The 13,371-nt window shown below is 48.5% G+C and overlaps 1 protein-coding gene across 1 annotated transcript in view; it reads left to right on the forward strand.

Moving 5' to 3' along the window:
• The window catches only part of LOC140191858 (src kinase-associated phosphoprotein 2-like), a 256,236-nt gene that overhangs the window by 56,009 nt on the left and 186,856 nt on the right, over window positions 1-13,371 (forward strand). Inside the window, exon 7 of the mRNA XM_072249652.1 lies at window positions 6,211-6,420. Coding sequence (XP_072105753.1) covers window positions 6,211-6,420 — 210 coding nt within the window. The remainder of the gene's footprint in view (window positions 1-6,210; window positions 6,421-13,371) is intronic.

The following is a 13,371-nucleotide window of genomic DNA, read 5'->3' on the forward strand; positions in this document are numbered from 1 at the left end:
TGTGTCTGTATGTCTGTGTGTGTCTGTATGTCTGTGTGTTTGTGTGTGTGTATCTGTGTGTGTGTGTGTGTGTGTGTGTGTGTGTTTGTGTGTGTGTGTGTATGTCTCTGTGTGTATGTGTGTGTGTCTGTCTGTGTGTGTGTGTCTGTATGTCTGTGTGTGTCTGTATGTCTGTGTGTTTGTGTGTGTGTATCTGTGTGTGTGTGTGTGTGTGTGTGTGTGTGTGAGTGCCTGTGTGTGTATGTGTCTGTGTGTATCTGTGTGTGCGTGTGAGTGTCTGTGTGTGTATGTGTCTCTGTGTGTGTTTGTGTGTGTGTATCTGTGTGTGCGTGTGAGTGTCTGTGTGTGTATGTGTCTCTGTGTGTGTTTGTGTGTGTGTATCTGTGTGTCTGTTTGTGTGTGTGTGTGTCTGTGTGTGTATGTGTCTCTGTGTGTGTTTGTGTGTGTGTATCTGTGTGTCTGTTTGTGTGTGTGTGTGTGAGTGTCTGTGTGTGTATGTGTCTCTGTGTGTGTTTGTGTATGTGTATCTGTGTGTCTGTGTGTGTGTATCTGTGTGTCTGTGTGTGTATGTGTCTCTGTGTGTGTTTGTGTGTGTGTATCTGTGTGTCTGTTTGTGTGTGTGTGTGTCTGTGTGTGTATGTGTCTCTGTGTGTGTTTGTGTATGTGTATCTGTGTGTCTGTGTGTGTGTGTATCTGTGTGTCTGTGCGTGTGAGTGTCTGTGTGTGTATGTGTCTCTGTGTGTGTTTGTGTGTGTGTATCTGTGTGTCTGTGCGTGTGAGTGTCTGTGTGTGTGTGTATCTGTGTGTGTGTGTGAGTGTCTGTGTGTGTATGTGTCTCTGTGTGTGTTTGTGTGTGTGTATCTGTGTGTCTGTTTGTGTGTGTGTGTGTGAGTGTCTGTGTGTGTATGTGTCTCTGTGTGTGTTTGTGTGTGTGTATCTGTGTGTCTGTGCGTGTGAGTGTCTGTGTGTGTGTGTATCTGTGTGTGTGTGTGTGTGAGTGTCTGTGTGTGTATGTGTCTCTGTGTGTGTTTGTGTGTGTGTATCTGTGTGTCTGTTTGTGTGTGTGTGTGTGAGTGTCTGTGTGTGTATGTGTCTCTGTGTGTGTTTGTGTATGTGTATCTGTGTGTCTGTGTGTGTGTATCTGTGTGTCTGTGTGTGTATGTGTCTCTGTGTGTGTTTGTGTGTGTGTATCTGTGTGTCTGTTGTGTGTGTGTGTGTCTGTGTGTGTATGTGTCTCTGTGTGTGTTTGTGTATGTGTATCTGTGTGTCTGTGTGTGTGTATCTGTGTGTCTGTGCGTGTGAGTGTCTGTGTGTGTATGTGTCTCTGTGTGTGTTTGTGTGTGTGTATCTGTGTGTCTGTGCGTGTGAGTGTCTGTGTGTATGTGTGTGTGTGTGTGTGTGTGAGTGTCTGTGTGTGTATGTGTCTCTGTGTGTGTGTATCTGTGTGTCTGTGCGTGTGAGTGTCTGTGTGTGTATGTGTCTCTGTGTGTGTCTGTGTGTGTGTATCTGTGTGTCTGTGCATGTGAGTGTCTGTGTGTGTATGTGTCTCTGTGTGTGTCTGTGTGTGTGTATCTGTGTGTCTGTGCATGTGAGTGTCTGTGTGTGTATGTGTCTCTGTGTGTGTGCACGTGCGCGTGTGTGTATGTGTGTATGAAATTACTGTCTGATTTTGACTTTCCAAATTGCAAAATGTTGCACCTGTCTGGCTCGGCTGTCATTTGCGTACAAGAACAATCAGAGATTATTTCCCGGGGCGGAAGTCGTTAATACGAGGGGGCATAATGTTAAGGTGATTGGAGGAAAGTTTAGCGGGTGAGGGTGGAGGACGAAGTCAGAGGTAGGGTTTTTACACAGAGGGTGGTGGAGGTGTGGACAAGATTGCCAGGTGGGGAGGTGGAGGCAGGTACGCTCGGGAGATTTAAGAAGCTCTTAGGCTCGTGGATGAAAGAAAGATGGGGAGCTACGTAGGAGGGACGGGTTAGATTGATCTTGGAGTAGGTGAGCACAGCGTTGTGGGCCGAAGGGTCTGCACTGTGCTGTAGTGTTCTGTGTTCTGTGTTTTCAGAAGGCCTTTGACAAGGTGCCGCACGTGAGGCTGCTTAGCAAGATAAGAGCCCATGGAATTACAGGGAAGTTACTAGCATGGGTGGAGCATTGGCTGATCGGGAGAAAACAGAGAGTGGGAATAAAGGGATCCTATTCTGGCGATCTGCCCGCTACCAGTGGAGTTCCACAGGGGTCAGTATTGGGGCCACTGCCTTTTACGATGTAGGTCAATGATTTGGACTATGGGATTCATGGATTTGTGGCTAAATTTGCCGATGATACAAAGATAGGAGCAGGACTGGGTAGTGTTGAGGAAACAGAGAGCTTGCAGAGAGACTTGATAGTTTAGGGGAATGGGCAAAGAAGTGGCAAATGAAATACAATGTTGGAAAGTGTATGGTCGTGCACTTTGGGAAGAAATAAACAGGCAGACTATTATTTAGATGGGGAGAGAATTCAAAATGCAGAGGTGCAAAGGGACAAGGGAGTCCTTGTGCAAGATACCGTAAAGGTTACCTCCAGGTTGAGTCGGTGGTGAAGAAGGCGAATGCAATGTTGGCATTCATTTCTAGAGGAATAGAGTATAGGAGCAGGGATGTGATGTTGAGGCTCTATAAGGCACTCATGAGACCACACTTGGAGTACTGTGGGCAGTTTTGGGCTCCTTATTTTAGAAAGGATATACTGACATTGGAGAGGGTTCAGAGAAGATTCACAAGAATGATTCCACGAATGAAAGGGTTACCGTATGAGGAACGTCTGGCAGCTCTTGCGCTGTATTCCCTGGAGTTCAGGAAAATAGGGGGGATCTCATAGAAACATTCTGAATATTAAAAGGCCTGAATAGATTAGATATGGCAAAGTTATTTCCCATGGTAGGGGAGTCTAGGACAAGAGGGCATGACTTCAGGATTGAAGGATGTCCATTTAGAACAGAGATGCAGAGAAATTACTTTAGTCAGAGGGTGGTAAATCTGTGCAATTTTTTGCCACGAGTGGCTGTGGGGGCCAAGTCATTGGGTGTATTTAAGGCAGAGATGGATAGGTTCTTGATTAGCCAGGGCATCAAAGGGTATGGGGAGAAGGCAGGGGAGTGGGGATGACTGGAAGAATTGGATCAGCCCATGATTGAATGGCGGAGCAGACTCGATGGGCCGAATGGCCTATTTCTGCTCCTAAATCTTATGGTCTTATGGTGTTTTTATGCAATTCCCCAGCCCACTTACCCAGCTGATCCGGAACCCTCCTTGCGGTTTTTGATAGTCTGTGATACCGTTTAGTTAAATAATTACTTCAAACGGCAAACTTCATCGTCTGCAGTCCACCATTCACTGCAGGGCTTGTGCATGTCCAGGACAGAGAGGTGGGCAGGAGAAGAAAAAATATATCGTTGTGGATGCTACCCACGCTGAAAACTGCCTTTTCCAAAAGCTCCCTTCTGGGAAACACCGTAGGGCGATTAACACCCAAACTTCACGCCGTCGGAAAAGGTTCGCAGGGCCTTGTGTGGGAAAAACATATCTCCTTCATTAACAAAAAACAGGCTCGGCCTACGATGTAGTTCTTACAGTAGCCGGTGAAATCCCATCTTCCTCAGAGAATCCTAAGCCCACCCTCTCAGAGACAACAGACAGTAGGTGCAGGAGTAGGCCATTCAGCCCTTCGAGTCAGCACCGCCATTCACTGTGATCATGGCTGATCATCCACAATCAGTACCCTTTTCCTGCCTTCTCCCCATATCCCTTCACTCCGCTACCTTTAAGAGCTCTACCTAACTCTTTCTTGAAAGAATTCAGAGAATTGGCCTCCACTGCCTTCTGAGGCAGAGCATTCCACAGAACCACAACTCTCTGTGTGAAAAAGTTTTTCCTCAACTCCGTTCTAAATTGTCTTACCCCTTATTCTTAAACTGTGGCCTCTGGTTCTGGACTCCCCCAACATCGGGAACATGTTTCCTGCCTCTAGCGTGTCCAATCCCTTAATAATCTTGTATGTTTCAATCAGATCCCCTCTCATCCTTCTAAATCCCAGCGTATACAACCCCAGTCGCTCTAATCTTGGACAGTCCCGCCATCCCGGGAATCAACCCAGTGAACTTATGCTGCACTCCCTCAATAGCAAGAACGTCCTTCCTCAAATTTGGAGACCAAAACTGTACACAGTACTCCAGGTGTGGTCTCACCAGGGCCCTGTACAGCTGCAGAAGGGCCTCTTTGCTCCTATACTCAACTCCCCTTGTTATGAAGGCCAACATGCCATTAGCTTTCTTCACTGCCTGCTGTACCCGCATGCTTACTTTCAGTGACTGATGAACAAGGACACCTAGACCTCAGAGAGCAACCTCACGTTAGCCATTACTGATGAAAGGTCCCAGCCCGAAAGGTCGACGGTTTATTCCCCTCCATGGGTGCTGCCTGGCTTGCTGAGTTCCCCTAGCCTTTTGTGTGTGTGTGTGTGTGTGTGTGTTCCTCAACCATTACTGTCTGGTCTGGTGCTACTTCCTCTCAGAATATATATCTGCCGTCTCTGCGGGAATTGGCCGTGTCCGGGGCAGAGGAGTGGGCAGGGGGGGGGAAATCACTGGGAGCACTACCCACCCTACAAACTGCCCTTCCCAAATGCTCCCCTCCTGGAAAACACCGTAGGGTTATTAAAACAAAAGCTTCTTGCCACCTTAGAAGTATCTTCCCCCCAGGCAGTAGATCTGATCAACCATTCTAGTTAGTGTCTCCCCACCCCTCTCTATCCACTACCCAGTCACTGCACTGTAAACACTTTAAAACAAGTTTTATAAAACTGTTTACATTGTAAGTAAATGCTGGTATTGACGTATTTATCCACATTTTATTCTTTATCCGTACTTCTAACTCTATTTTTATATAATTCTTTATTCTCTATTATTGTTGAATGTTGTTTTATTTTGGGTAAAATGTCGCTCTCTAGCCATCACACCACAGCAAAATTCATAATGCATTCAGTGGCCACTTCATTTGGTACCTCCAGTACATCTGATTGTACATTCATGGTCATCTGCTGCTGTAGCCCATCCACTTCGAGGTTTGGTGTGTTGTGCGTTCTCCTGCACACCACTGTCGTGTGTTGTATTCGTCCATCGTCGACGTCAATGAGGACCTCGACACCATTATGATGGTGTTGAGACTAGTGCGTGATTTGGATTTAAGTGAGGGAGAGTTGTGCAGCGTCAGCCTCACTCTCTCTTCCCAGTTCCCATCTGGATCCAGCGGCAAGACAGGGTCGAGACGGCTGGAGATGGGACTAGGCGCAGTGGATGACCAGGACGTCTTCTGTGTCTTGTCCTGCTCTACACGTTCCACGACACTTGCAGAGACCGCCTTCCTGACCACTGGACCTTCCATTGGTTTCGTCCACTCAGTCCGCCGGAGTCTGTCTTCACATGCTGGGATAGACAACTCCCTATCTCACCGAGGGGTTGAGACCCGTCGGCTACCTTCACCTGGTTTAGCCGGCTTGCCGAAGCCGTTGCCCGGGGTGTGGCCGCTGTCGCATGCAAACAGCTACGAGGAGCCACAGATCAGAGCTGAGTGCCAGGTGGGGACCAAAGGTGGACTAACCGCCGGAAAAGGACGTGACATGTTCCCCCACCAGAGGTGCTACCCCTCCCTGACACCCCATACACCCCCTACACCACTGCTGTAGTGCGCGGTGATTTGAGCTACCCTCACCTTTGAACCAGTCTGGCCTTTCTCCTCCGACCTCTCTCACCTTCACTGCTCGCTGGATGTTTGCATTTCACTCCATTCTCTGCAAACTCTAGAGACTGCCGTGCGTCGGGAATCCCAGGAGCTCCTGAGATCCTCGCACCACCCCGTCTGGCACCAGCGATCACTTCCACGGCCAGAGTTCCCATTTCCTCCTCCCCGTGTTCTAAGGTTTGGGCTGAACAAAAGCTGAACCTCTTGGCCGTGTCGGCGTGCTTTTATGCACGGAGTTTCTGCCGCGTGATTGGCTGATTAGATATACGCATTAACGAGCAGGTGTACGGGTGTTCCTAGTAAAGTTGCCACCGAGTGTATACGGTGGATAAAGTTGATTCTTTACTGTTAATTTTACAAACCATGCCTTATATATTCTCATGAATAAAATATAGTTCTGATTCATTGCATTGTGATCCATACACAACAGACATGAACTCCAGCTTCATTCCCATTGAAGAGGACGACGAGGAGGAGGAAGGAGGGGTGGATGGAATGGTGCCGCGTAAGGGGGAACCAGCGGAGGAGGAGACATATGACGACGTGGACACCCCCTCCATGGATCACAAACCCCCCCTGGGCCACCCGCAGGCCGGCACGGGGGAGATCCCGGACGACGAGATTTACGAGGAGCTGCCAGGTGGGTTTCTCCGGAGCTGGACGGGTCTCGGGATGAATCACAATCCGGCTGAAATCTGTCGTGTTGTGGCAGCAGTTCAGAATGGGGTTGATTATCACCGGCACGTGTCGTGAAATTTGTTAACTTAGCCGCAGCAGTTCCATGCAGTACATGATAAATACTGAAAGAAGAATAATTGAATCGCAGTAAGTATATATATGTGTATTAAATAGTTAAATTAAAAATATTAATGCAAAAACAGAAATAGAAATAAACAAGTAGTGAGGTAGTGTTCATGGGTTCAATGTCCATTCAGAAATCTGATGGCAGAGGGGAAGAAGCTGTTCCTGAATCATTGAGTGTGTGTCTTCAGGCTCCAGTACCTCCTCCCTGATGGCAGAGGGGAAGAAGCTGTTCCTGAATCGTTGAGTGTGTGTCTTCAGGCTCCTGTACCTCCTCCCTGATGGCAGAGGGGGAGAAGCTGTTCCTGAATCATTGAGTGTGTGTCTTCAGGCTCCAGTACCTCCTCCCTGATGGCAGAGGGGAAGAAGCTGTTCCTGAATTGTTCAGTGTGTGTCTTCAGGCTCCTGTACCTCCTCCCTGATGGCAGAGGGGAAGAAGCTGTTCCTGAATCGTTGAGTGTGTGTCTTCAGGCTCCTGTACCTCCTCCCTGATGGCAGAGGGGAAGAAGCTGTTCCTGAATCATTGTGTATGTGTCTTCAGGCTCCTGTACCTCCTCCCTGATGGCAGAGGGGAAGAAGCTGTTCCTGAATCATTGAGTGTGTGTCTTCAGGCTCCTGTACCTCCTCCCTGATGGCAGAGGGGAAGAAGCTGTTCCTGAATCGCTGTGTGTGTGTCTTCAGGCTCCTGTACCTCCTCCCTGATGGCAGAGGGGAAGAAGCTGTTCCTGAATCGTTGAGTGTGTGTCTTCAGGCTCCTGTACCTCCTCCCTGATGGCAGAGGGGAAGAAGCTGTTCCTGAATCATTGAGTGTGTGTCTTCAGGCTCCTGTACCCCCTCCCTGATGGCAGAGGGGAAGAAGCTGTTCCTGAATCATTGAGTGTGTGTCTTCAGGCTCCTGTACCTCCTCCCTGATGGCAGAGGGGAAGAAGCTGTTCCTGAATCGTTGAGTGTGTGTCTTCAGGCTCCTGTACCTCCTCCCTGATGGCAGAGGGGAAGAAGCTGTTCCTGAACCGTTGAGTGTGTGTCTTCAGGCTCCTGTACCTCCTCCCTGATGGCAGAGGGGAAGAAGCTGTTCCTAAATCATTGAGTGTGTGTCTTCAGGCTCCTGTACCTCCTCCCTGATGGTAGCAATGAGAAGACGGCACGTCCTGGGAGACGGGGGTCCTGAATGATGGATGCTGCCCTACAGAGGCATCTCTCCTCGAAGATGTCTTGGATACTACGGAGGCTAGTGCCCATGATGGACAAAATAAATTACTCTGTAGAAATTTAAATTGTCCAAATAGAGGGGATAAGGCCATTGTAAATTGTCACATGGTTAGGCTAGGATTAAACTGGGGGCCGGGGGGGGGAGTGACGGGCTAAAAGAGCCAACTCCACACTATCTCGATAAATAAACCAATAGATAGATAGATACATCGATAGACAGATAAACAGTTGGATAGATAGTTTCATAGATGGACAGGTAGAACGTTCAATAGATTGATTGATAGAGTGATAGACTGATAGATAGATAGACAGACAGAGAGATAGAGAGATAGACAGATAGACAGATAGACAGACAAATAGAGAGAGAGAGACAGATAGATAGACAGACAGATAGATAAATAGACAGATAGATAGATAGAGATGGACAGATAGATATAGACAAATAGATTGTTTAGATAGTTGATTACATAAATTGGTAGATAGATAATTAGATGGATAGATAGATTGTTAGATAGCTAGGTAGATAGAAGGGGGATAGATTAGGAGCAACACACACAAAATGCTGGAAGAACTCAGTAGATCAGGCAGCATCTGTGGAAAATGAATGCACAGTCTGTGTTCCAGACCAAAATCCTTCATGTGGACTGGAAAGGAAGGGGGAAGAACCCCAGCATTAGACCATGAGGTACAGGAGCAGAATTAGACCATTAGGCTATTTATTCATGACTGAGCAAACTCGATGAGCCAAATGGCCTAATAAGAAGGTGGGGGGTGGGAAGGAGAACAAGCTGGAAGGTGATAGGTGGAGCCGTGGGCGGGGGAGAGGGGGGGTGACATGAGTACCTGGGAGGCGATTGGTGAAAAGATAAAGGGCAGGAGAAGAAGGAATCTGATTGGAGAGGAGAGTAGCCCATGGGGAAAAGGGAAGGAGGAGGGGTACCAGGGGTTGAGGTGCTGGTGGGGCTGGGGGTGGGGGCAGAGTGAGGAACTGAAGAGGGAAGGGGGGGTGAAATTTGCCATAATTTGGAAAAATGATAATTAGGAAGTGCGGACCATGCAGAAATCTGCTGGCAATGGGGAAGAATGCTGAAAATTTGAGTGTGAGCCTTGAGACTCCTGTACCTCCTCCCTGATGGTAGTATTGAATTGAATTAGATTGACTTTATTAGTTACATCCTTCACGTACACGAGGAGTAAAAATCTTCACATTACGACTCCGTCTAAATCTGCAATTTATAGTAATTTGCAATAAATAGTATGTACAACAGGACAGTCAATATAACATTGAAATACAGTTGTGTCAGCATGAATTAATCAGTCTGATGGCCTGGTGGAAGAAGCTGTCCCGGAGCCTGTTGGTCCTGGCTTTTATGCTGCGGTACCTTTTCCCGGATGGTAGCAGCTGGAACAGTTTGTGTTTGGGGTGACTCAGGACCCCAGTGATCCTTCGGGCCCTCTTTACACGCCTGTCTCTGTAAATGTCCTGAATAGTGGGAAGTACAGATGTGCTGGACTGTCCGCACCACTCTCTGCAGAGTCCTGCAATTGAAGGAGGTACAGTTCCCAAACCAGGCAGTGATGCAGCCAGTCAGGATGCTCTCAGTCGTGCCCCTGTAAAAAGTTCTTGGGATTTGGGAGCCCATACCGAACTTCCTCAACCGTCTGAGGTGAAAGTCTGCAATAGAGACCCATATCAGAATCAGGTTTATCATCACTCACGTGTCATGAAATGTGTGGGGTTCTTTTGCAGCAGTGGTACATAAAGTTGCAACAGTACTGTGTGCAAAGTATCTTAGGCTCCCTAGCTAGATATGTGTGCCTAAGTCTTTTGCACAGTACTGTATTTATATTGTTATAATTTATAGTATAAAAACTCATCGTGAACGCTACCCACCCTGAAAAATGCCTCTTCCAAAAGCTCCCTTCGGGAAAGCGATATCACTATGCGCCATGCTGTACGACATCATCACCATGTGCCGTGCCGCATGACGTCATCATTGTGCGCCGCATCATTATGACGTGGGCGATCGCGGTCTTTCCACGACATGGTAGTTCTTGGCCAATTTTTCTACAGCAGTGGTTTGCCATCGCCTTCTTCTGGGCAGTGACTTTACAAGATGGGTGACAGCCCAGCCATTATCAACACTCTTCGGAGATTGCCTGCCTGGCGTCAGTGGTCACATCACCAGGACTTGTGATCTGCACCAGCTGCTCGTACGACCGTCCACCACCTGCTCCCACGGTTTCACGTGACTCTGATCGGGGGCTAAGCAGGTGCTACACCTTGCCCAAGGGTGACCTGCAGGCTAGCGGAGGGAAGGAGCACCTCACACCTCCTTTGATAGAGACACATCGCCACCCTGCCACCCTGACCCAGTGACCCGGTAACCCAGCTGGGGTCAGGAAGGCAAATGCAAAGTCAGCATTTATTTTGACAGGACTAGAATACATATATAAAAAATAATGACGTAATGCTAAGGGTTTACAAGCCACCGGTGAGGCCTCACTTGGAGTACTGAGAGCAGATATAGGCCACTTTTCTGAGAAAGGATGCACTGATATCGGACTGGGTTCAAATGAGGTTCACAAAAATAATTCTGGAAATGAAAGAAGAGTGTTTGATGGCTCTAACCCTGTACCCACTGGACTTTAGAAGAATTGGGGTGGGGGCGGATTCCATTGAAGCTTATCAAATGTTTAAAGGCTGAGACAGAGTGGACGTGGAGAGGATGTTTCCTGTAGTGGGGGAGTCTAGGACCAGAGGGCACAGATAGAGTGGATGCGGAGAGGATGTTTCCTACAGCGGGGGGAGTCTAGGACCAGTGGACACAGATAGAGAGGATGTGGAGAGGATGTTTCCTATAGTGGGGGAGTCTAGGACCAGAGGACACAGACAGAGTGGATGTGGAGAGGATGTTTCCTATAGTGGGGGGAGTCTAGGACCAGAGGACACAGATAGAGTGGATGTGGAGAGGGTGGTTCCTATAGTGGGGGGAGTCTAGGACCAGAGGACACAGACAGAGTGGATGTGGAGAGGATGTTTCCTATAGTGTGGGAGTCTAGGACCAGAGGACACAGATAGAGTGGATGTGGAGAGGGTGGTTCCTATAGTGGGGAGAGTCTAGGACCAGAGGGCACAGATAGAGTGGATGTGGAGAGGGTGTTTCCTATAGTGGGGGAGTCTAGGACCAGAGGACACAGATAGAGTGGATGTGGAGAGGATGTTTCCTGTAGTGGGGGAGTCTAGGACCAGAGGACACAGATAGAGTGGATGTGGAGAGGATGTTTCCTATAGTGGAGGAGTCTAGGACCACAGGGCACAGCCTCAGAATGGAATTACATCCATTTGGAACAGAGGTGAGGAACAATTTCTTCAGCCAGTGGCCCGTGAATTTGTGGAATTTGTGGCCGTGCAGGCCAAGTCATTGAGTGTATTGGAAGTCGACAGGTTCTTGATTGGTCAGGGCTTGAAGGGATACGGGGAGAAGGCAAGGGAATGGGACTGCGAGGGAAATGGGTCATCCAGGATGAAATGGCGGAGCAGACTCGTAGGCCGAACGGCCTAAATCTGCTCCTGTACCTTCTGGTCTTCCCGATGACATGGTGAGTGTTTGCACACCTCTCAGCGAGCCGAGGCGCTGGCTGCTGCGCCTTCTGACGCGCCGGGGCCCAGGACAGATCCTCCGACACGATGACGCCGGGGATGTCAAGATTGCCGACCCCCTCCACCTCTGATCCTGCGACGGGCTCATGGCCGCCTGCTTTCCTCCTGTTGCGGTGGTCAATGATCTGGCTGGTCTGGCCGACGTTGAGCGAGGGGCCGTTGTGGTGGCACCCCTCAGCCAAGCTTTCGAATCTCCTCCCTCGGCAGCCAGGGACAGCGGCGTCAGCAGCGAAAACCTAGTTGACAGAGCAGGAGAGGGACAGTCCCGGGAGGCTGTCGGGCTGGACAGGGTGGGAGCGCCGGGAATTGGATGAGATTCCGGGGCACACTGACAGGGCGGGCGGCCGGTAAGCAAGCGCAGGGAGCCACTGGGGAATCGGAACTGATCAGAGGGAAGACCGGGGAGAGCCGGGGTCTGGAATACGAACAGGAGCCTCTCACAGCAAGGCTCAGGATTTGTTTCATTTCATTTTTAAATCTTTTTATTAATTATTATTGAAAATCGACAACAACAAAAACATTAAAATAATCAAGTCAATATATCAATATGTATAATAAGAGTCAAACTATTAGCCAAGCTAAACTACTACGACTACTACGTCGACTCAGGCCTAGGGGGCCGGCATCGGGCACGATGACGGACTCTCCACTTCTCCCTCTCTCTCATCAGTGTGTTCAGTTCATCTACTGATGAACTGTCGCTGTCTTCTAGGAGCGTGTTGACCATAGTCTTGGGAGGGCGCCCAGGGTTCATCCTCCCGTGCTTGGGCTCCCATATGATGACTAGGCTGGCAGGTAGCTCAGGGTGGCGTGGACAGTGCCCCGCTAGTTGTAGTCTTCTTGCCTCGATTTTAGTGGAGAGCATCGATAGGTTGTTATAGAGCTCAACGTTCATTATGTGCTGTTGCCAACTCACGTCAAGAGCCATCCGGAGCATTCGTGTATAGCAACCATCTAGAGACTTTCGCATAGTCTTGGTGAGTGTCCACGTCTCACATCCGTACGTGTGAATGGACTCTATGACTGCTGTGAAAATCCTCTTTTTAAGCCCTCTGGTCAGATTCGACGTCCAGATTTCCTTCATGTCGTTCATAGCCCTCCACACCAGCACCTTCCGTATCTTTATGTCCTTCTCCGAACTCATCATTCTTGACCCGAGGTACTACGGTCTTGAGAGCACCTTCGTCGCAGTTAAACGCCATGTACTCTGTCTTTTTAGCGTTTAAGTGAAGTCCAACTTTATTGCACTCAATTTCCACTTTGGTCAGTAGCTGCTGTGCTTCCTCCATCTGGTCAGAGAGCAGGACTATGTCATCTGTAAAATCGAGATCAAGCTAAACAGTATATCAATAAGAAGAAGAAGAAAAAATAAAATGTTAAAGCTATTTTTTGGGGGGAAAAGAAAGAAGAAAAAAAGAATCCCTTGCTAACTAAAACAAAAAAAAACACTGTTAACAAAAAAAAACGAGAAAAAGACCCATTTGGAACACAAACCCAGAGATATATGCCGTACACGCTTCCATTAAAAAAAAATCAATCCGCCAATCAGGATTTCTTTCATGCTGTTTCCCGATTTCATTTCGTATGAAGAGAACAAGACAGGCTTTAGTCCAGATCTGAGGGAGCATAAAAAAACACACAAGATAAAGAACACAACAATAATAAAAAACACAATAAATATAAATACATCAGATAGCTTATAGACACAGACTGACTGTGTGTCCATAAAGTGACGCTGGGCACAGGAGTGTCTGTACATGACGTGACTCTGACAGGAAATGATAAAGTAGTGGTGATTGGGGGAGTGGAGGGGTGGGTCAGTGGGTGATTGGGGGTGTGGAGGGGTGGGTCGGTGGGTGATTGGGGGTGCTGAGGGGTGGGTCGGTGGGTGATTGGGGGTGTGGAGGGGTGGGTCAG

Source organism: Mobula birostris, chromosome X (assembly GCF_030028105.1).
Source record: "Mobula birostris isolate sMobBir1 chromosome X, sMobBir1.hap1, whole genome shotgun sequence".
Classification (NCBI taxonomy): Eukaryota; Metazoa; Chordata; class Chondrichthyes; order Myliobatiformes; family Myliobatidae; genus Mobula; species Mobula birostris.